This window comes from Pelodiscus sinensis, chromosome 13, assembly GCF_049634645.1.
Source record: "Pelodiscus sinensis isolate JC-2024 chromosome 13, ASM4963464v1, whole genome shotgun sequence".
Classification (NCBI taxonomy): domain Eukaryota; kingdom Metazoa; phylum Chordata; order Testudines; family Trionychidae; genus Pelodiscus; species Pelodiscus sinensis.
This window is the reverse complement of record NC_134723.1, coordinates 17,487,546-17,511,449: the sequence shown is the minus strand read 5'-3', so window position 1 is coordinate 17,511,449 and position 23,904 is coordinate 17,487,546. Positions and strand designations below refer to the sequence as shown.

Genomic DNA, 23,904 nt, shown 5'->3' with positions numbered 1-23,904 from the left:
CACACTTGGCCTGCCCGTCTCTTCTTAGAGGGCCAACTACCATTAATCGAAGTGTGAACAGTACAAATGAAACAATAACCAAACAAACATTAGCAGTATCCAAATTCATTGCCAAGTACAATATTTCACCACACAAAATCCCCCCAACAATTACTCCATGGCCCTTACACTAATTTGATATACAGGCAGTCCCCGGGTTGCGTACAAGATAGGGACTGTAGGTTTGTTCTTAAGTTGAATCTGTATGTAAGTCGGAACTGGCGTCCAGATTCAGCCGCTGCTGAAACTGATCAGTTTCAACAGCGGCTGAATCTGGACGCCAGTTCTGACTTACATACAGATTCAACTTAAGAACCCCAGGCATCCCCAAGTCAGCTGCTGCTGAAACTGATCAGCTGCTGATTCCAGGAAGCCCGGGGGCAGGAGCTTCCTGTAGTCAGCCACTGGTCAGTTTCAGCAGCGGCTGACTTGGGGATGCCTGGGGCAGAGCAGCTGGGGTGCTGCTGGGTTGGTCCAGTAGCGCCGCCGCTTCTGGACCAACCCAGCAGCACCCAAGCTGCTCTGCCCCAGGCGTCCTGATTCAGCCGCTGCTGAAACTGACCAGCAGTGGCTGAATCAGGACGCCTGGGGCAGAGCCGCTGGGGTGCTGTCGGGTTGGTCCAGTAGCGCCCAGAGCGGCGCTACACGATCAACCGGCAGCGCCCCAGCTGCTGTACCACAGGCGTCCGGAGCAAAGCCACGGAGCACGGTGGCAGCGGGACAGCCCAGACGCGCCGTGGCTGTCCTGCTGCCCTCGGGCTCCGCGGCTTTGCTCTGCTTTGCTCCCCGTCTCCCTGGTCTGCAGACCAGGGGGACAGGGAGCAAAGCGGTGGAGCACGCGGACAGCGGACAGCCCAGACGCGTCTGGGCTGTCCACTGCCCGCGTGCTCCGCCGCTTTGCTTCCTCTCCCTGGTCTGCTGGAGACGGGCCCCGTTCGTAACTGCGGATCCGACATAAGTCGGATCCGCGTAACTCGGGGACTGCCTGTATAGAAAAAAACCAACAAATGGTCTGGTAGCACTTTAAAGACTAACAAAACATGTAGATGGTATCATGAGCTTGCGTGGGCACAACCCACTTCTTCAGATGACCGGAGTTTTGAGTTTGGGATGTGCAGACCCAAAATAAATAGGGGAAGTCAGGAAGGATACTATCAATTGACTTTGATTCTTATCTGCTTCGTTTTAACTACCCAATCTTCAGAGACTTACTGATTCCCTCTACCTTCCTGATTTTCTATACCCTCTGCTCCTCTCTTCCCCCCCACATTTATTTTGGGTCTGCACATCCAAAACTCAAAACTCCGGTCATCTGAAGAAGTGGGCTGTGCCCACGCAAGCTCATGATACCATCTACATGTTTTCTTAGTCTTTAAAGTGCTACCAGACCATTTGTTGTTTTTTTCTGTACAGACTAACTCGGCTACCCCCTGAAGCTTTTGATATATAGGGGTGAGTATCTTTTCTTATTCCCATGTGGATTGTCAGTAGAATATGAACTTGCAGAGCCACTGCAATGCCCTCTTGCCCTTCAGCTATGGAAGTAGCTGGTGGGACAAAACATGCGATTATAAACTGTATAAATATTAGGCAGGGTTATATTCCAGAACCCTTTGAGAGGTTAACTCACAGCCCAAACTGGTCCTCCAGAGCATGCTGCAGTAACCGACCAAGTGCCCATAGACTAAGTACAAAGTCTCTTGAGGGACACCAATCATTCGTAGGTTCTGGAGGCAGATGTCCTCTTGGTCCAGGTAGAGTGCATGTCTCCCTGGAAGCCTTGAAAAAAGAGGTTCTATCCATAGTCCAAACACTTCTATGAAGTCCTGCTTCCCAGATGAGGGCCAGGATCTTCCTCTCCCTCTAAAACTTCCCTGAAAAGAAATTCACTAACTACCTCCTCCATTTGCTGTGGGCACAATACCTACATCCTGTATTTTAATTGTTGTTTATTATGGTACAGCCTAGATGGCCTAGGCATGGACCAGGATCTCATTGTACTATGTGTTGCATCCAGCTTTGATCCTTAGGCAAGCCCCATGCAGTTAATGATGTCTTTAGGATTCAGCCTCTTCGCAGTCATGCCACACAATGGTGGTGAAGATGCTGCTGAGACAACTTCAGGTCTGCTACTGCTTACTGTATTTGCCTTTGATGCAACCTATTCACATGAAATCTTTTCCTGGAGAGAACCAGTGGGGAATGTAAAGTGCATCTAACTTTTCTTGCTGACTTTTACAAGCATATAATCAAAAGCTTATAATCCTCTTGGAATGCTACTCAGGGTTGTGCATATAATTTGTTGCCAACTCTTTACAGTAGCAACAAAGGGAGGCTATTATACGATAACTTAATAACAGGCATCATTATGATCTCTTTGAAATACAAGCTGCAATTATGTGCAATTATACTGCACAATAGAATTTATTGTGCTAAAACCCTGGGAAAAAATTATGGAAACACCCCATTGCCCTATGTTCAGGGTTCAACATAATACTGTATGTTCACAGTGAGAAATACTTGTATTTTCTGTATGATAAGAGGACACTTTGGAGTCCAAAAGGGACGTTCCTCATGTGACCATGTGAAAAAAGTCTCTAGAAAATGTATGATCACCTTATTCCAAGTGCATAAATTGGCACCTAATTTAGTAAATTATAATAATCAAAATAACTAAATTGCTCAAAACTTGCAAGAGTCATCTCTTCTCTTTTTAATCTTTTCCTCCATAGATTTTCCTTCATCTTTTTATAAAAAGGAAGGTGGGAAAAACAAACTTACAATATGCTATTGGGATTCTCTGACCTTTTCCCGTTTTAGTTTCAGTTTCATTCCATCATTCATTTATTTTCCTTTATACTTACAATAATATTTTCATCCCTTCTTTCTTCCATTCCCTTTCTTACTCTCTGATTTGCCAAAGTCCAAACAAACAAATTAAGGGATTTGCTATTTTCCTTTCACTCATTCCATGCTTTTTTCCAATCAAATCACTTCTCTCTTATAAAGTTCCTGCCTCTCCTCCACCCAAACCTTATTCTTCATCCCTGTCATGGGGTACACCACTCACTGCTGATCTGGCACCTCCTGGCCACTCCAGCAATTAGCTCTTCAGGTTGGTGCCCCCATCTGTAGTTTGCACATCATCACTCTTTTTCAGCCCCAGAAATTGCAGTGTTCCTTTTTTGTGGCTCAGTGCTCTGGCTGAATCACTGAGGCTGGTCTATACTAGAACTTTATTTTGAAATACCTTCCCTCCACCCCCTCCCCAGTCAAATTTGGATTCAAACTCCTGAGGTCTCTTCAACCCTAGGATTCTATGGGTGTGTCTAAACTACATGACTCCATCGATGGAGTCATGTACATTAGGCTGAGCGGCAAAGGGAAATGAAGCCGCAATTTAAATAATTGTGGCTTCATTTAAATTTAAATGGCTGCCGCGCTGAGCCCACAAACAGTTGATCAGCTGTTTGTCGGCCCAGCGCACTAGTCTGGACGCTCCCGCGCTGACCTGAAAGCCCTTTATCGACCTCCCCGTTATGCCTCGTAGGATGAGGTTTACCGGGGAGGTCGATAAAGGGCTTTCATGTTGGCAGGGGAGCGTCCAGACTGCCCCGATCTGCCGACAAACAGCTGATCAGCAGAGTGGGGCAGCCATTTAAATTTAAATGAAGCCACGATTATTTAAATCATGGCTTCATTTCCCTTTGTCAAACAAACAAATCTACATGGCTCCATCGATGGAGCCATGTAGTCTAGACATACCCTATGAGTCAGTGTTTCTCCCTTCCAGGGTAGCAAATCCCTTTCTTACTAGAAGTTCCAGGAAGTCTTCCTTCCACTGCCTCCATGCCACTCCCTCAGAGGCTGGTGGAAGAACCCAGACCCGCCCTCTACTCCTGGTTCCAGTCCAGGACGCTCCATTCAGCAGTTCTGGGCTATCCCCTTTTGAACCCTCACTGCTCCTTCGCTGGCCTGCTTCCTAGCAGACCTCATTCCCTTTCTCTCTGTAAGCATACTAGCCCCCAAAATCTCCTCCTTCCCAGAAAGTGACTGTTTTTCCCACAGTCTGTGTCTGTTGCTAGGTACCTGGTGTTATACAGGCCCCATTTCTTCCTGAGCAGCTTAACATGTTTCCAATTAGTTCCCTGCACCTGGCTCTTCCTCCAGGTGCAGTCTGTGAAGTTGATTGTCTTGCCTGGCTCCCTTAACCCAGGATTTTTCAAGCTTTGGGTCATGGCTCACCAGGGTAAGCTGCTGGTGGGCCGCAAGACACCGTTGACCTGTGTGTCCACGGGCACAGCCCCATAGGACTCCCATTGGCTGGGAATGGTGAACTGCAACCACTGGAAGCTGTAAGGGTTGCCCCTCGGGTAAACAAAGCATCTCATGGCCCTGTCAGCAGCTTATCCTAATGAGCCATGGCTCAAAGCTTGTAAACCCCTGCCTTAACCCCTTTCATTCCTGTGCGTGTAGGTTACCCCATCCCACAACTCTTCCTGTCACTCCAGCAATCTTGTTCCCAATTTTCCTTTTCCCTTTCGGGACAGAATGCCACCTGCTCATTCCTCATTTTGGGCCCATGGTCCTTCATCACCATAAAAATATACCGCAGTGTTTCTCAAAGTGGTCCGTGAAACCTCTTTGAGAAACGTGCTAACTGTCCGTGCCTGTTTACTTACCAGAGCTGCACCACGGAGCCTCGTGACGCCTGTTGGCTCCGGTTCACCATTTGCAGCCAAGGGGAGCTATGGGAAACAAACCGACGCAGCTTGTTAACATGTCTCTCAAAGTGCTTTCACGGACCACTTTGAGAAACACTGCACTATAGCAAGCTAGATAGATGTTAGTGCTCTAAAGTTAACTTGTTTAGTCTGGACCTCTGACTCCAAACACCTATACAATTCCTGCAGAGTCAAAGAGAATAGCCTTTACAATCTAGTTTTGAAATTCCATCACTCCCATGTGAGCAAGAGAACCACAGGTAAGCATTTTCATGAATAGGGCAAAACAGTTGGGAGGTCAGAGCCAGATATTTCTGGGGGATGCTTAGAAGGCAGATAAGAACTTTACATGAAATTTACACAAATCCTGTAACAAAAACTGGTGAGAGACTAAGAATGAGGACAGCATCTGCTTTTCCCAGTCTTCTTGGAGAAGGGCTGCGAAGTGCCAGATAATATTGGAGACATCCAAGACTAGCTGGAAGAGCCAAATGGAGTCCACCAGCATTTCCTTTAGAATGGGTTTTACCCTCCTAATGTGCTTTGCTAACTAGACAGTTTTAAAAAATGTTGCTTTAAATAATAACTGGTACAATACTAAAAATCTTCCTCCTAAAGCACTTGGGCAAACTAAACCCACTGTCAGGGCCCTGCTCACTTGTTCCTCAAAATAACAAATGTAGTCCCCTGACTTTTACTGGGAGGATCTTTTGCGCCACAATCTAGCCCTAGAGACTACAACTCCCATGAACCCTGGGGAAAAAGGAGGGAAAAGTTGTTGCTGTCTTCCAGGCAGGGCAGAGAGTTAGGAAGGGCTCCATTTTGGAGAGAGGAGCCAGATTGTGGAGCCTTTTCCAGGCCAGGAGCTGCTGTTGGAAGCTAGAGTCTGCTGCTGAGAGCTTGCTGGGGCTTGGATCTTTCAGGCTGCTTCAGGGGCTGTGGGTGTATTTGTCCCTGGAAGGGAGAGACTTTGACTGTGCCTGTGGCTAAGAAAGGCCTGCATAACCCTGCATAGAAGATACTGTGAGTACTTGTGACTGTTGGGACAGTGCTTCATGGGACAGAGTGCAGAAAACAGACTGACTCTGGGGCCAGAGAGCCAGAGTGAACTGCCTCAGTGAACCAGAGCTGCTGGACTGCCTTGCCTGGACTGGCTGGCTTAGCTTGAACAGACACACACCGAACCTGTGCACAGTGCTGTTTCCACTCCAGCTGCTTACCTTCAAGCGCACCCACACAAGCGTCTGGGACTCAGATCCAGAGGAGGACACACTCTGAGGTGGGATAAACGGTAGCAGTGTAAATGCCAGTTTGATAAGTTTCCTGTGCACCTTGCTAATTCTTTGTATTCACTTTTAGTCAGTTAAATCCTGTTTCTTTAAATTAAGGTGTGTTAATTTTAATGTAATCAGTTTAGATATGTACTATTTATAATTGTTGTTTTGGAGTTAGAGCCAGATTATTACTGGAATAAATTTAATCCTGGAGACTCCCAAGCATACAATTAAGTGTGTATAGGGACCAACCAGGTGGAGGCACCACCATTGTATATTCCTTTAGACAAAAAGGACTGCAGCAAGGGAGTGGATAGGGGATCCCCACTATCCAACATCACCACTGGGGTACTCAGGATCTCCTTTTATGTTAAAAACATCAGGCACCCAGGTGAGTGTAGCCTGCTCCCAAGTAACCCAGGGAGGAAAGACGGGGTTACACACAATTTTTAAAAGTGAAATTCACCCTTGGGCCAACAGCCAACACAAAACTACCCTCATGTAAGACCTCGCTGTGGCTGTAGCAGTGGGTGCGGATGTTGGGTGCCCTGTCTTTCACCCCTCCTCTTCCATTTACAGAAGGGAGTCCCAGTTCTGACTGCCATAACTTGGCACAGAAGTTGGCAGTGACAGTGACTGGGAGTTTGTCAGTTCTAATAGGAAGAATTCTGTGGCCCCCAACACATTGCATAAGTGTGCCAAGGTGTGTGGCTGCTCTCTGAGATTGTAATAACTGTCCCACATGTGGTCTATAATGCAGCCTTCTGACCTACTTCAACTGCTTTGTAGATACAGGTGAATTTAATTTCCATAAGTCCTTTCATTCTTCTGCAAAGGAAGCCAAATGACTCAAGCTTTACACAGCAGATTTCATCCTGAGCAATTATCGAAAATTATTATAAATGCTACATTATCCCTTCCATTCCTATAAATGAGGAGACCCAGAACTAATGTTTCTGACCTCGGTCAGCTCCACAGGATTGTTCCTTCTCTCGCTGACCTAAGGGATGCCAATAAGGAAGTGCTCTACAGGGAAAAAACTGATCAGCATTACTCCCCACTCCTAAATGAGGGAAAAATGCTGGTTACAGTTGTAAGCTAATGACAGAGGTCAGTACCAGATCGGCCGCAGTGGAAAATGTCCACGGTGATGTCTTGGAGGAAGCAGTTACCATTAATATCTGGGCAGAAAATGCTGTAAGGAAGCATGGATTTCCATGGTATTCTCTCATTTTAGTGCCATGGTCTGCTCCCTTCATGCTGACAAAACTTAACAGACACTCCATGAGCAGGAACTAGTTTTGTTTTCCTTTCCCCTATCCCAGCTTATTCTCCACAGCCCAAAGATCTTAAATAAGGAATGTGAGAGCTTCCCATCAATTGATATTCCAATGATTACTATAGTATATAAAGAATAATTTTCTCCAACTTCAGTGCAGAATTATCCAGAGCTAAATCAAAATGTGAATTTTCAGTATGCTTAAAGCTCTAACTAGTTCACTTGTCTTTATACTGTCAAAACTGCTTAATAAGTAATGCAAAATCAAAGTAAGATTTATGTTTTTTATTAAGACAATCCCACAGCTGGAAAAATGAAACATCCTAAATTACATAAGTGACTTCAAAAAAACTCTAGAAAAAAAATCTTTACAAATTTACATTTTTACAATACAAAAACTAACAGCTTGTTGCATATAAATATTACATTTGGTCTGCCATCAAGTGGCATTAAAAATCCCTGAAGTATTCATTTAAAGGGACCTGAGATAGTGGATGTGACGATATGGGCATAAATATCCCCTTGAAAAATCAATACAGAAACTTGACATATCAGTTCAAATCAGTTTTGTGCATTTTTGGTGGAACATTTTAAACTGTCAAGAACACCGAAATGTGCAAGGCTAGAAACAGCACCATTTCATTGTTCCAAGCCCATCAACTGTAAAAACTGATATTACTAAATGAAGTCTGTTGTAATGACTCTTACAAAAAGAATGAATAATCTATATCAATATTCCTAGGGAAAATTTTAAAAATTAGGCTTAGGTATATGCGTATGTTCAATGAACGCCACTTACTTAGAAAGCATTGTGAAAAAACTAAATGGGGCATTTGTCTGACAAAAGAAAACTATAAAACCACTATGAGATTGGTAACATAACAGCACAGAAACACCAATTTATCTTGCATTCAAACAGATCCTCTTGTTCCCTAACATTTCAAGCACTTTTCTCTTGCCCTGCCCTTAGCTTCACAAATGTTTAATGTACACAGAAACCAGAAAGGTATGCATTACCTTCTTATTAGAAGAAACTGGGAAATTGTTCTAATATGTCCGTAAGTAAATATTGTACAATGAATTCACAAACATGGCTGTTGTTAACTAACAGGAATATTAGTTTGCATTTTCAGCATCAAACACTGAGAATTAAGTTCTCATTTAAAACTCTTATCAGATCTGAGGTACCCACTTCCATGCATATATATATATATATATATATATATATATATATATATGTATTTAAGCACCATTTTCATACTAGAGTTAAGGCTGTGATAACAATTCCACTGGAAATTTAGTTTTTCAGGGATTCATAGCACAGTTGCAGAAATTTGCTGTGGGCTGAAACATAACATAGTAAAAACGTACAAGATGCCAACAGGTCTTTGTGTTTCTATTATTAAAAAAAGACAACTTTTTAGACCAAAATTTTGCAGGCTATTACTTATTGTACATAAAGGAGTTTTAAAAAAATGTGTAAACATCCAATATACTAATATTTGAAAGTTAACTACTGCACATGCGCAGTAATTTTCTATAATACATACTTGTAAGAACATGACAGCTTCCTACATTACTAAATATAAATTTATCTGTAGATTGTTAACTGCTCCTTCGGTCTATCAAGTAAATAATTAGCATTTTATAAAACTTTCCACGACAGTTAAAAAAAATCCAAGAAATGTAAACACAAAAATACATTTTAAAAATATTAAAGTTGTGATATAGACCAACCATAGTAGGACATACTAAGTTAAGGCTGGCAACATCCTTAGTCTAAAACTGATTTGTTTATTCTGTCATCATCTGCACAGGTTAAGGGTGAATTACTAGTCTTGAGAGAGTTATTAAATGCATTTTCTCATTTTAATACTGCATGATTTGGAATGTTCATCAAACACATTCTATAGCCATCTAGGGGCCATATTTTCCAATATGTGAGAAGTTCATCTCACTTTTAGCAGTCACCTCCTCAAGAACATTGTCAGAAGCAATACATTTTAGTTTGTCTTTCCTTAATTTTTAATTTCTATATATGGATATTTTACCAACCACACACCTAACTTAAATTCCCTTCAGTGCTTTATATACTATACAGTTTTCATATTTATGTGCAGTAGAAGTAACTTGATCTATCTTTATTTTTTAAAAACTGCAAGGGAAGTTGATTAAAATAAACAAAAATATAAAGAACTCAAGCTGTAATCACACACACATGTTGATTTCCTAACTGTAAATATTTTTGCCTCCTCTTACTTTTACATATTACAGTTCTCATATTATAAACATGAGGGATAATTTTCCAACAGAGCTTGCTTCTAAGGTGAATTACTTCTCTAATATTTCTCTTTTAAGAAAACATACCATCATCTCTATCCTTTTTAATCTTTGCTTTACAGTTTGTGAAATTAGTAGGCTTGAAAGTGAAGGATTATTGCAGACTTGAGCCCAATATACATACACATAAGTCTGAGCTAACTTCCCCATACTATTCAGTTAATACATTTCACTTTTGTCCTAGTGAGCTCTTGCTTCTGTAGGGTTCAAGCCTGCACAGACTGCGGCTATGAGCAATTTTACTTGCATAAGAAATCCCATTTTTTTTTCTTGAATAAGTTTTTGCAGATTTGAGCCCTTAATCCTGAACATCTATTGAGTGAAGTTGTTCAGGATATTGCTGCATTTTTTAAAGAGTACAAGTGGGGATAATCATGACCCTAGCATGGAAGTAATATTGAGACTGAAGAGGGATACTTCATTGGAAGCATGAGAACACCTCATGCTTTGTTAAGTGCGACAACAGGTAAAGAGGCATGACACCTCTTCCCACTGACACAAAACAAACAAAAAAGAAGGAGTGAGAAATCGAGACACTACAATGATGCATGTTGTTTAAGAATCTGAATAAAGTAGTATAGGTTGCTTGGAACTGAAAAATCTCACGAAAATCTAATTTACTCAAATCTCAGACTTTCTCCCTTTCCAAAACCAAACATACACTGAAGACAGTGGAGAAAACACTTTTTAGATTAATTGCCTGATGCTGATAATAGCTGAAGTGTTTCAGAATGCTTCATGTAAAGGGTTTAGTTTTTGCGTATTAATATCTTTTCCATCCCTCAAACTAAACAGAAAGATAACCTAAACCTTCAAAATATACCATGCTGATTGGTGTTTGGGATGCTGAGCTGTAACTGAATATTCCAAATTGCTGACAACATTTTATGCCAATCCCACTATCTCAGACAGTGGAAAGTAAACACAAGCTGTAGAGTTGTTACAATAACTCATGTTCACATAACGAAAATGTGATAATTCAGATAATAGCATTAAATAATTTATATGGGAGGTCAAGTGAGACCTACATTTTTAATTCAAATGATCAGAACTAGTAACATCCAGTTCTCTTTTGCCCTGTACTTTTACCTCAGAGAGAGTGCGAACAGTACTTGCTCTAATTAGGCTTAATTTATACCAGTGTAAACACTAAAGTGCAGGACAATGGATAATTAGGCCTAAGAACTTTCTACATTTACTACTAACACATGCAGGTTTGTTAATAAGCAAAATATTTAAAGAGAAAAAAAACTTGACTTGAATATACCTGCCAGTGACTTTAGGTAGGCAGGTAAGAACCTAATGTGTTCTTAATTGACTAGCAAGAGCATCAGAGTTTAAGCTTCAGTTGTTCCTGAATGGGAAAAATACTATAGAGTGCAGGAGCAGCAGCACAGACAGGATCTTAGGAAAGGACAAAGACCAGAAGGAAACAAGAGATGGAACAAAGCCACAAAATACAAGGGGCTGGAGCAGACACTTGTAAAATAAGGGGAGGCAAAATGGATGTCTGGGGCTTGACTGAAGGCCTAGTGACAGCATTTGAGTGTTCAGGACCAAGCTTGGGCCCATGTGCTCTGTGCCAGCAGAGATGAGCATGCTGGAGAGGTAGTAAATTGGTGCTCAAAATGCAAAGGAACCAGACACACATTGAAAACGTTCTTCCCTCTCCTCTTAAATGTGTGTGGATGGTGCAGGCCAAAAGAACCTTCCAACAACCGCAAATCAAATATAACTGCTGGCTGGTGGCTCTATTTGCAGTCCCTGTTTCCCCACACTGGTAATGGGATACCCTCAAACTGCTGACAAAAGGGAGAGGGACAATTCAAAACTTCCATAAACATTCATACTAATTTCTGGAGAAATCCTTGAAGCGCTGGTACTAGAACATTTACTAAATATCAGCAATATACAGCCCATTAACTATTAGTATCTTAAATATATTATCACAACACCATCATACACAAGAATTAAAGAGTGGGCCCAAACAGAAGTTATTTTTAGCTAAAACTATGAATAAAGACAAGGCTGATGTTTCTGCAATTAACTCTGGGTGGGCAGAGCTCTGCTTACATGGAACTCCGCTGACTTGAGAGAGGCATTACATGGGCATTGGAGTTTGGGATTAGGGGTCTGAAGGACTGGGTTGCAATACTTTTGTTGCATTTTCATTTCTTGTTTCATTTCTCCTGCTGCATCTATCAGGGTAAAACCAAGTGTCATGCAGCTTTAAGTAAGTGGCTTCTAATCGAATTTAAAATCTGAGTAAAAAGTGTCCAATTTATTACAAAATTATAATTCACCCACAGAATGAGACTATGAGAGAAATCAAATGTCTAAAATGGAAAAAAATCCAGATACAAAACCAAGTAAAAATAGCATTCAAAAATATAAGTTATTTCGTTCATGGTTATAAAAAGTTTTTCATGCATGAAATAAAATAAAATTTAAAAAATCCTCAGATTCTTTACAATAAGCTATAGCTCTGTTGTTCTAGCACACCCTGCTGTCTTGTTCTTAATCACATAACACATTTTAGATTAATACTTACACCACAGCACAGTGCTGTTTTACTGTTATCTTCACAGTATTTCATTACATATAAAAGATACATTAAAGAACATATTTAATCTTATTCTAATTGTTGCTAAAATACATTTAAACTTAGGAAATCATGATATTTTCAGGAATCCATGTTTTTCCTTCCTCCCATCCCCAAATAAATTAATAATTACAGCTTCAGCCAGCCAGAAACATATGAATAGTATTTCTTCAGAATCTCCAGACTTTAGCATAGGAATCCTAGTATTTATATTGGTTGAAAAGAACTTTTATCTAAAATGTGTATGATTATGTCTAGGACCTGGCATATCCATGCGTTTCCTGGTTACATAGATATGAAGACCAATAACTCTAGGGAAGAATACATTTTCTTCTGAATATATACTGTAAGAGATAATAGGACAAGCATTTGTATTTTAAAACCCAGTACAGAGCTAGGAGATACTCGCATCTATTCTTTGTTAAAAGGAACATCTGAGTCATGCCCAGACATTAGTTTTGGCATTATCAAAAGAGTGACTTTAACAAAAAGTTTGTGAGATCTTTACTGTACCATGAATTCAGATCAATACCATATACTACTTAGAATGTTTTCTTCTCCTCACTCCCAAGCCCAATGACCCATACAGCATTGGTTCATGTTATCTTGCACCAGACTACAACCATTGCAAAAAGAGATCAACCTCCATTGACGTATGAGAATATATAATGTCATTGATCCTCCCCCAAACATTTCCCAGAATTATTGACCATGTAATAAAAGTTGCATATTGCACATTGAGGAAGAAATTTAGAATGTCATGCCCCTATTTTGGTTTCCAAATCTCCTATCTCATCATTGTCATTGATTACATGTGGAGAAAATCTAGAGAAATCAGCTCTGTGCCTCTTCCTTGGTCTAATATTACAGGCTCCCACAAATCTTTTAGCTGGATCCTACAAAGCAGAAGGATGCAACTCTTCATTTCACTCCAAAAGAAGAAGTATGTTCCAGTTAATAGAACACAACCAGTCATTCAATCTGAGGAGCAAAACCCCACATTTCCCTCACAGCATTGCATACTGTATTATTGTCAGAATGACCTCAGTGTGCAAGTTATTATTTTTCAATGCAACATTTAAAAGGTAAGAGTATAGTACAATGTAAATTATCTTCTGGATGCTTAAGCTACAAGGACTCTTGTCAATGATATGAATGGAAACTTATCAGTAATGATACAAAATATGAGTAGCCAATAGACACACCATAGCTCAATTTCGGTTTCTTTGAATGTTTCAATGATCAAATTAAAAACACAAATACACACTTTCATTGCATAAATGGTAACAGAAATAAGAGAGAGCCCACTGGCTGTTTGCCCAACAAATTACCAGATACTAAAAGCATATTAAGGTTGTGAAAACTTCATTAACTACTAAGGTTTGTTTCAGAGTGTCAATATGAAGAAATGGTTACTTGAATTTTCAAGCAATTCCACCCCTGCTATACTCATTCTTGCCTCTTCTTCAATAAGCACTGCAGAATAGCATCTATTTTCTTTTAAGTTTCCAGTAGTTGTAAACAGAGGTAGCTGAGCTACTATTAAGACATATAATGCTCTAAAGAGTAGGAACCTTTCAAATGTTGAAATTAACCCTTTGCTGCACAATCTCCATTAATGCTATAAAAATATGAGAGGACAAAAAGAAAATAGATGCAAGTAACTTTTGCATTTGGCACCTTCTGTCTAGATATTCATACTTCTCAAGTATTATCTTTTTAATAAAGTTAATGCACACATTAGGACACACCACATCAAAGGTTTGCTACATATTTACAAGGCACCAACCCTTTTCACTTTTTACATGTGAATTACGAACCAACAAAAAAGCATTTCAAGACCCCCTAAACTGTAGTATAAACATACTTCAGTTCAGCACAATTCATGAAAGTTTGGCCTGGGAAGATTAAAGTAATCCAGATCCTTCTTACAATATAGAAATGGTAAACATTTTATAGCTGCCTTTAGGATTGGTGTATTGTGCAAAAGTTACAATTATTACTGTGTATAAGGATTTATGACAAACCATATAAAAACTCTGTAAGAAGGTGCTATTTCTATAATACAAAAAAGGGAGAGATTTCATGAACATGATTCAAAATGTCATGCTATTATTGAGAAGCTCCTTGAAACAAAATGAACTTGTAGTGTGTGGGGAAGAATTTCTGTAATTTAAGGCCTAATGAGTAAGGCTTTTTTGACCAATGAAGTGTGGCAATCTGAAGTCTTAAAACAAATGTATACTGGCATAATGGAAAAGCACCACTGTAGAAAGTGAGTGGAGTCCCCCCACAACTTGCTTGGTAGATTTTCTGGTAAAATCCCTGCAGTAGAAGGCCATTGAAGTTCATCTGAAAATTTTCCAAGATTTTCATCAGTCAATAATTCCATCCCATGAGATGGCTGACCCTGGCTTTTTCTGTCATTTTCCGCACTCTGCCCGATCTGGAAGTACCAAGGTTCAGAGGATCCTCAGCGTGCACAAAGTTGTCGTTATCTGAATCGTCATTATATAAAACAGTTCTCCTGCCCTCGTTCCTTGTTTTAATTCGTGGTGGCCTACTGAATCGTCCTCCAAACATATTCTCGCCAAATCGACCTCCAAATAGATTCTCAAATTCATCATCTGCCATTCGTGCACGTTTGGCTCTGGTTGCTCCTCGTGAAGCTCCTCTACCTCCTCTACCTCTTCTTCCTCCCCTGCCTCTTCCTCTGCCGCAGCCTCCTCTTCCTCCTCTGCCACCTCTTCCCCCTCTGCTCCATCTACCCCATCTGCCCCATCTGCCTCTCCTCCCTGTCCCTCTACCCTGCCAATTTCTTTTTCCACTAGCAATTTTCCTTTTAATTTTTCTTTTGGGTTTAGTCTGCACAACTTTACTGTAGTCATGATCTCCATCAATGTAATCCTGATCTGTTCTAGAGGTTGATTCAGAATCTGAATCAGACCCACATCGGCTTTCAGAACTTGAACTGGATCCTGACTCCCCACTCTCTGATGACAATAAACCAGGGTTTTCTTTTGATTCTCTCTTCTTCACCTCTTCCTGTAGGTGTTCCTCCTCTTCTGAGGCACTTACTAACTTTCTCTTGACTGCTACCCGAGGCTCTCTGCCATCACCATTTGTAAGTGGTCCATCAAGAGATTGATCTAAACAAACACAAAAAACAATCACTTGTTAAATCTGAACTGCAAAAGTTCAAAGGAATTTTTTTTTCAAATATCAAAAGGATTTTCTATTAAAATTTACATTTCCCTCAAATAGCTTATGCTATCAGCCTCATTGAACACCTGTTCTCTAACAGTATTTAATACTGTACATACTTAAAAGCCCCAATCAGCATTTTAATACATACATAATATTTAGCAATTGATTAGTCCAACTGAAATCAATGGAATTATAAAGTACTTGAAAGCTCAGTACATGTTTTAGTGCTTTGCTGTGTTGAGGCTGAAAATGTTACTCCTTTCACAGTTACCATATGCTGCTCATGGAGGTAGAAAAGCACATTCATCCTGGAAAAGTGAAGGCTTATCCCATAACAACCAACATGTTTTTGTGCACTTTAACATGACCACAATTTTATGTACAAAAATACTCACATGTTGACAAAGGTGTGAACATCTTTTGACAATTTCACAAGAGTGAAACATTTATGCCTGTTCCACCCATAGCTTTGTATAAATTCTAACCATGGTGTAACCCCAGGTAAAAATAGCCATGAGTTAGGACATTTCTGTTAAATTATTAAAATATTTTCCCTCTTCAGTTTTACTATGCCACATGAAATAACAGCTATTTTGTAAAAGCTTTTGGGAAACCTTTAATTTTCTATGAGAATTATCAAGTTAAAGGCATTGGTTGAATCTCTGGAGAATATTTATCCACTGTTCAGGTAACAGATTTCAGAATTGTAGAAAATATGTCTGGAAACATGACAGAGCAAGGGAATAACCTTAATTTAATAATGCACTCAAGTGGAGAGATCACAGGTGTTTGAAACAGCAGTATGGAAGCCCACTAGGTAACTGTTTTAGTACATGGCAGCAGGGTCCACATTAGCATTGCCACATGTCCAGTTTTCTATAAGAAATCCTGGTCAAAAGGGGGACCTGTCCAATCGACTGGACACTATAGGGTGCATCTTCACTGCACCCATAGGTCGAAATAAGATATGTAATTTACATAGTTCAAATTGTATATCATGTTTTGATCTAATTTTAAAATAGCTTATTTTGAATTTTGGCGCTGTCCACACAGCACCAAATTTTGAAATAAACTGCTATTCTGAAATCTATTTCAATAACAGGCTGATTCAAAAGATGCAGAATAGCTATTTCAGAATACCTATGGTATCCCAGTCTAGACGTACCCTAAAAGTCCAATTACCAGAGTAACCATAATCAGCCTCCCTACCAAGCGTGTGGGAAGAGTAACAGCTGCTAATGGGGAGAACTGGCCAGCTCCCAGACCCAGCTTCTTTGGGGGAGAAGCAGTACTGGCACCACTGAAAGGGAGTTCCTGCTATGGATGTAAAATCCTGCTTAATTGGTTAACTGGTTAAACATTATGTTTAACTGGTTAACAGATTAAAGGGGGAACCGGGCACAGGCTGGGTGGTTGAGCTACTCTCCCTCCCTCCTCCCACTGGCTGGCTGTAGCCCAGCCAGAGCACCCCCTGCCCACAGGGGACCCAGGCCCACCACAGACAGGGGCTGCTCTGGATGCCAAAACAGCCACTGCCTGTGAGGCACCATGACCTGCCATGGGCTGGAGCTGTCCCTGTCTATGGCAGGCCCCCACAAGGCTGGAGCATCCCCTTGCCCTCAGCAGGAGAGGGAGCAGATCCAGCTCCCACCAGTTAACTGTTAAGGGTGATGCTAACTGATGAACCTTTTACATCACTAATTCCTGTCTGCCCCCATCCATCCTCCTGTGTCCTGATTTCCCCACCCTAACCCCTTGCTCTGGGGACCACCACCCCTGCAGTGTATTCCCTCCCCTCCCCCATACACACACAGAGCGAACCACCACTGGTGTCCATTACTGCTTCTTCCCCATACAAACAGCATGTCCCCTAACTGCCCCTTACCACTTCTCCCCATCACACACATATACAGCACCCCCACATCGCCGCTGCCAGTTAGTGGTCCTCAAATTCCACCACCCCCTTTCTGCCACTTAATGTCCCAACCATAGCATGATGCTTCAATTCCATTTAGTCCCCCCCACCCAGCACCTCCTCAATGCCAGTCACTGCTCTTTCCACACTGCCAGAGCCTCTCAATGACACTCCTCGCTCTCCCCAAAATTCTAGTGCCCCCCACCCCAGCATTCACGCTCAATACCAGTTACTATCCCCAACCATCACCCTTGGGAAGTAGGGCAAGGCTACTTTTTTGTGAGTTATCAAGAGTGTGGCTTAATACATTTCTATCCAAAGCATATTCTTAGATATTTTAAAAATTCTCATTAGAATAAGTAAGTTCAACATACGATACTTTCTCTCATAGCCAAAAATCACTTTGCAGCTCTTCAAAGAGCTATTTAGACACCTAACCACCCCTAAATTTGAATAAAACAAGTAGTGTGCATAATATGCCAGACACCATGAAATGTGCTCCAAATTTAGAGCTTCTAAAACAGAAACAAGATGATAAGGACTATGGAAAATGGGCTGGGTAGTTAGTGGCAGACTGGCAAATGGGTTGCTGCATTTTATAGCAGAATTACATATGCTGCCATATTTTAGTAAGACATTCTTGTTTGTACAGCCAAAACTTGCCTTTCTTTTACACGGATCATGCTGTTCTAAATCTCATGAATCATCACCATCTGGCTCAATCACACCAGTTTCCGGGGGGAGGTAAGGGAAAAGAAAAGAGAGTGAGTGGGTGATGAAAGGAGGTGTCCCCGGGAAAGAAGAAGGGCAGGGATGTCTGGTTTTCAGCCATACGGAGATCAAGAAGCACACTGGGGCACTGGAGGTTTATACCACAGCTTTCAGTGCAGTCCATAGATACCAGAAGCAGATTTCTTTTCTAGTAAAACTAGTCATCCAAAGGAAGCATATAACTTCTGACCTTGTTTAACTGGTGTGGATTTACTCCTGACTAGTCTATTTTTCCCCGGATCAATGTTATTTCCACTTCGGTTCTGTGTATTTAACCCGGATGAGGATGGTTGGCCCTCAGTTTCTTCACCAATGACTGAACCCAGAGCCTCCTCGGTAGTATCTGAAACTTAAAACAGGACATAAATTCAAAATGGTTTCCTTAATCTCTCCATATACTGATGTGCTAGGGCACTATGCAAACACTCAGATTTCACAAGAGTGAAAAGGGCTCAATCTTTTCTTTAATTAATGCTGGGGAATCCAAACTTTTGTTACATTAGTAACTTACCAAGAACCTAAAGGATGTATCTAGTTTGCATGTAATCTCTGCCAAACATGCTTTTATGACCACAATCTTTGCACATATAGCAATTCAATTTAGCCTTTGACAAATGAATTCCATAAGTTTAAGATCAACAACAAATAGCCCTCTGCTTTTCTTCATTAGGCATTCCTGTCAACAGGCTTTGGTTCTGTCATGTATACCACTTTTTATTCTACTTACCATGAGATGAAACTGAAGAGTTAGTCCTAGTCAAAGGCAGTGAGGTATTCTGGTTAATTTTAGGTTGAATCTTCACTTGTTTCTGTTTCCCTTTAGGGCTGAAGATATGAAACATCCCCAAAAGCGTACAAATATTAATACAAAAGAACTTAAAAAACAGAAACATGCAAACATTGAAAATGTGTTAACAGTGTTAAGTTTGATATTTAAATGTAACATGGAATATTTGATTTTCTGTCCCACAGCTTACATCAATGTAGTAATAAAATATATAAAATACTGGTGAATTTATTAAAGAAATACAAATGTACAAGAACAAGATTTTAAAAGGAACATATCGTTTACTTTATAAAATGTATTATAGAAATTAATACATTATACAGTTCCTTTCATACTTTTATATAGCACCCCTCCCACTTGCTGGAATTATGTACGACTTCCAGTGTTAGTGTGGGCTTAAACTCTCGATCTGGCAACCCACAATCCATATTGTTACTGGCTTCTTATCTGAATGTTTATTTCCACCTAAAACAGGATTTCAAAATAAGCAGATAGTGAGTTTCATTAAGTTACCTGGATGCTCTGCTACTAGATGGTGAACTACTACTGCTCCTTAGTCGTTTTCTGTACCGTGGCCTCTTCCTTTTCTGACACTGCATGGCCAACTTGTATTCAGAGATGATATTTTTAATATGATTTTCAAATAAGGCAGACAGTCTAAGCGTCATACTGTAGATCTGGAGAAAGTAGTCATGGTCATATTTACTGATGATCTCCACATTTAGAACAAATTCCATGAAAAACAGTGTTGCAAAGATTTATAGAAATATACCAACCTTAATATTCCAAAAGCAAGAACCATACTAACAGACAACTGTGAAGAATGTACTAAGTATAAAAAAATCATGTGTGTTCTATCTACAGAATGAAATACTTCAATTTATGGTCTTCGTGTAATCAATCTTATTTATTGTACAAACTAATTAGATGACAAACTAGACAAATGGGTTGTTAATGAAGGACCCCAAACAGGGAAGGATGAAACAATTAATTAAACTTCGTGAAGTCTCATGACAACAGCCGTTAAACAATTTTTTTTTTTTGGCATGAAGTCAAGTTTAGCCTATTGAATTCAAGGCCAGATTTTTAACTAGCACTAATACAGCTGACTGAGAAGCATGGTAAGTCCAGTGTAAGTACAGCCAAGGCATTTCACCCTCTCTGCCTGGGTCATGCTTCAAGAGCGAAGGGCAGGGCCTATAAGCACTGACTTCCCCTCTAGCCGGTGGGTGCTAGAGCTCCCACTCTGACTCTGGCCCCACACCAATTCCACATATTCTCCCATCCTCTCTCTTTCCATTGTTGCCCTGCCCCTACTCCATCCCTTCTCTGCCTCTTCCTGTGAGCACGCCCCATCCCCACTCCTTCTGGACACCAAGGGCCAGCTGCAGCACATGAAGGTTCTGGAGCGGGGAAGAGAGGAGCTTGGCTACCAGTGGAGGCGAAGCATATTCTAATTTCCCCTGTGGGTGCTCAAGCCCTGCTGAGCCTATGGCAGGGACTATATATCTGATATTCTCCTGCTGTGAGTCAACAGGGAAGAAGAGGATGAAAGTGGAAGGAGCCCATATACAGTGGCTAGCAAATTGTGTCCAGGTGGTATGGAAGTGGGAAGGAGCTTGACCTCAAAAAAAGAGTGAAATAATTGCCAGCGAGTTAAGGGAGTATGGATTGGACAAATGGACTGTAAGATGGATAGAAAGCTGACTAGACTGTCGGTAGTGATCAACAGCTCGATGTCAGGTTGGCGGTTGGTTTCTAGTGGCGTGCCCCAAGGGTCGGTTCTAGGGCCGGTTTTGTTCAACATCTTTATTAATGACCTGGCTGAGAGGATGGATTGCACCCTCAGCAAGTTTGTAGATGATACTAAGCTAGGGGGAGAGACAGATATGCTGGAAGGCAGAGATAGGGTCCAGAGTGACCTAGACAGATTAGAGGATTGGGCCAAAAGAAATCTGATGAGGTTCAACAAGGACAAGTGTAGAGTCCTGCACTTGGGAAGGAAGAATCTCAAGCACTGATACAGGCTGGGGACCACATAGCTAAGTAGCAGTTCTGCAGAAAAGGACCTGGGGATTACAGTGGATGAGAAGCTGGATATGAGTCAACAGTGTGCCCTTGTAGACAAGAAGGCTAATGGTATATTAGGTTGCATTAGGAAGAGCACTGCCAGCAGATCTAGAGAAGTGATTATTCCCCTTTATTTAGCTCTGGTGAGACCACACTTGGAGTACTGTGTCCAGTTCTGGGCCCCCCACTATAGAAAGGATGTGGACACACAGGAGAGGGTCCAGACGAGGGCAACCAAAATGATTAGGGGGCTGGACCTATGAGGAGAGACTGAGGGATTTGGGTTTGTTTAGTTTGCAGAAGAGAAGAGTGAGGGGGGATTTGATAGCAGCCTTCAATTTCCTGAAGGGAGGTTCTAAAGAGGATGGAGAGAGGCTGTTCACAGTAGTGACCAATGGCAGAACAAGGAGCAATAGTGTCAAGTTACAGTGTGAGGGGTCTAGGTTGGACATTAGGAAAAACTATTTCACTAGGAAGGTGGTGAAGTACTGGAATGGGTTACCTAAGGTGGTGGTGGAATCTCCATCCCTAGAGGTTTTTAAATCTTGGCTTGACAGGACCCTGGCTGGGTTGATTTAGCTAGGATTGGTCCTGCGTTGGGCAGGGGACTGGACTTGATGACCTCCTGAGGTCTCTTCCAGCTCTATGATTCTAATTTCCTCCATACTAGAATAGGAGAATACTTGAGAATCAGAGGGCTTGTCTACATGGGGAAGTTGGTGCATGTTAACATAAGGTGTGAATTCCAAGCAAACATATGAATATAAGAACAGCCATAATGGATCAGACCAAAGGTCCATCTAGCCCAGTATCCTGTCTTCTGACAGTGGCCAATGCCAGATGTCCCGGAGAGAGCGAACAGAAACAGGTAATCATCAAGGGATCCCTCTCCTCTCATCCATTTCCAGCCGCTGACTAATAGGGGCTAGGGACACCATTCCTACCCATTCTGGCAAATAAGTTTTGATGGACCTAGCCTACATGAATTCATCTAGTTCTTTTTTGAATCTTGTTGAAGTTCTGGTCTTCACGACATCCTCTGGCAAGGAGTTCCACAAGTAGACTGGGCACTGCATGAAGAAAAACTTCCTTTTGTTTGTTTTAAACTTGCTACCTATTAATTTCATTTGGTGACCCCTATTTCTTATGTTATGGGAACACGTAAATAATGTTTCCTTATTCACTTTCTCCCTACCTGTCATGATTTTATAGACCTCTATCATATCCCCCCTTAGTCTCCTCTTTTCTAAGCTGAAAAGTCCCAGTCTTTTTAAACTCTCTTCATATGGTGCCAGTTCTAAACCCCTAATAATTTTTGTTACTCTTTTCTGAACCTTTTCCAATGCTGAGATACCTTTTTTGAGATTAGGCAACCACATCTGTATGCAGTATTCAAGATGTGGACATACCATGGATTTATATAGAGGCAATAACATATTTTCTGTTTTTATCTCTTTTTTAATGATTCCTAACATTCTGTTTTCTTTTTTGGTTGTTGCTGCACACTGAGTGGATGTGCCGCACATGCTTGGTTTGCTGGTGCCTAGAGCCGGCCCTAGGCAGGGCCGCGCATGCGCCGAGCTCCCAGGGGCAGCACTAAGCGGGCGCACATAAATGCCCCGGCGGGCGCCATGGCACCCACGGACACCGTGTTGGGGACCACTGTAATAAACCATCTTGTTAGTCTTTAAAGTGCTGCATAGTCCTGTCTTTTGTTCCTTCCATGCCAGGCCCTGTTGTCCCCCTCTTCCCGTTCTGTGGAGATAGAATACAGGGTGGAAGAAGGGGCACCCTGACATCAGCACCCCTCCTCTCCCTTCCTTGCTCTGTAACACAAGCAGGAGACTCCCAAAAGGCGGGGGAAAGCTCCCAGGTAAAGGGCAGGAGGTGCGCAGCAGTGGTGAAAGGGGCAGCTGAAGTACCCGCACTTGATAGCCTCTTAGCCAAACCAATCAGGATCACCTGTCAGAGGCTCCAAGATCTACCAGTAGATCCCAAGCTATTGGTTGGTGACCACTGGAGTAAGAAAATATCCCTGGACATGGGGGGAAAGAAGTTAGAATGCTAGGGAAAGCACAGAAGAAGCAGAGCCCAGCTTAGGAAGGTGGGGGTGAGTGTGACTCCTCCAGCCCCTCCAGCTTCTGAGTGTGGGGTTTAAGCCGGGGGGAGCAGTTTGGGGATGAGTGTCTTTCCCCCACCACAACTCAAACAAATGTAGTGCTATTATTTTATTATTAATGTATTTTCAGTTTTTCTATGAAATAACTACTATGAATATATAAACAGGAAGGGGCACAATTTTATATTCTTGCTTCAAGTGCAAAATTATCTAGTTACGGCACTACCCCCCCCCCCCCCCCGGTTTTTAAATTGCTTTGGGTCACCAAGTTTTCCTGAATTGTCAAAATGGGTCCCCATCTGGAAAAGGTTGGGACCGCTGATCTAGATAATTTATAAATAGGTTGAATAGGATTGATCCCAGTACACACACTTGAGTTACCTCTCTCCATTCTGAAAACTGACCATGTATTCCTACACTGTGTTTCCGGTCTTTTAACCGGTTATCAATCCATGAGAGGACCTTCCCTTTTATTCCAAGACAACTTACTTACGAGTCTTTGGTGAGGGACCTTGTCAAAGGCTTTCTGGAAATTTAAGTACACTAGATCCACTGGATCCCCCTTGTCAACATGCCTCTTGACCCCCTCAAAGAACTCTAACGGTACGTCTACACTGGCTCGTTAATTCGAGCTAGGTAGGGTAATGTGCCCTCGTGGAATGGGAGTAACGGTAGTTCGAATTAGGATCTTTAATTCAAACTACCTACTCCGTGCCGCGTGTAGCCGCGGGCACGGAGTTCGGACTAAGGGGGATTTAAAAATGGTGGCGCCTGGGA

The 23,904-nt window shown here is 41.6% G+C and overlaps 1 protein-coding gene across 2 annotated transcripts in view; it reads right to left on the bottom strand.

The window, feature by feature from the left end:
* Positions 1 to 7,585: 7,585 nt before the first annotated feature.
* BRWD3 (bromodomain and WD repeat domain containing 3) overlaps positions 7,586 to 23,904 on the bottom strand; it is a 126,248-nt gene continuing 109,929 nt past the window's right edge. For both annotated transcript variants that reach the window (XM_075940777.1, XM_075940778.1), the window contains 4 exons: positions 19,452 to 19,615; positions 18,879 to 18,976; positions 18,342 to 18,500; positions 7,586 to 15,407 (listed from right to left, as the gene is read on the bottom strand). In XM_075940777.1, the coding sequence (XP_075796892.1) occupies positions 14,638 to 15,407; positions 18,342 to 18,500; positions 18,879 to 18,976; positions 19,452 to 19,615 (1,191 nt within the window). In that variant the 3' untranslated portion in view covers positions 7,586 to 14,637. The remainder of the gene's footprint in view (positions 15,408 to 18,341; positions 18,501 to 18,878; positions 18,977 to 19,451; positions 19,616 to 23,904) is intronic.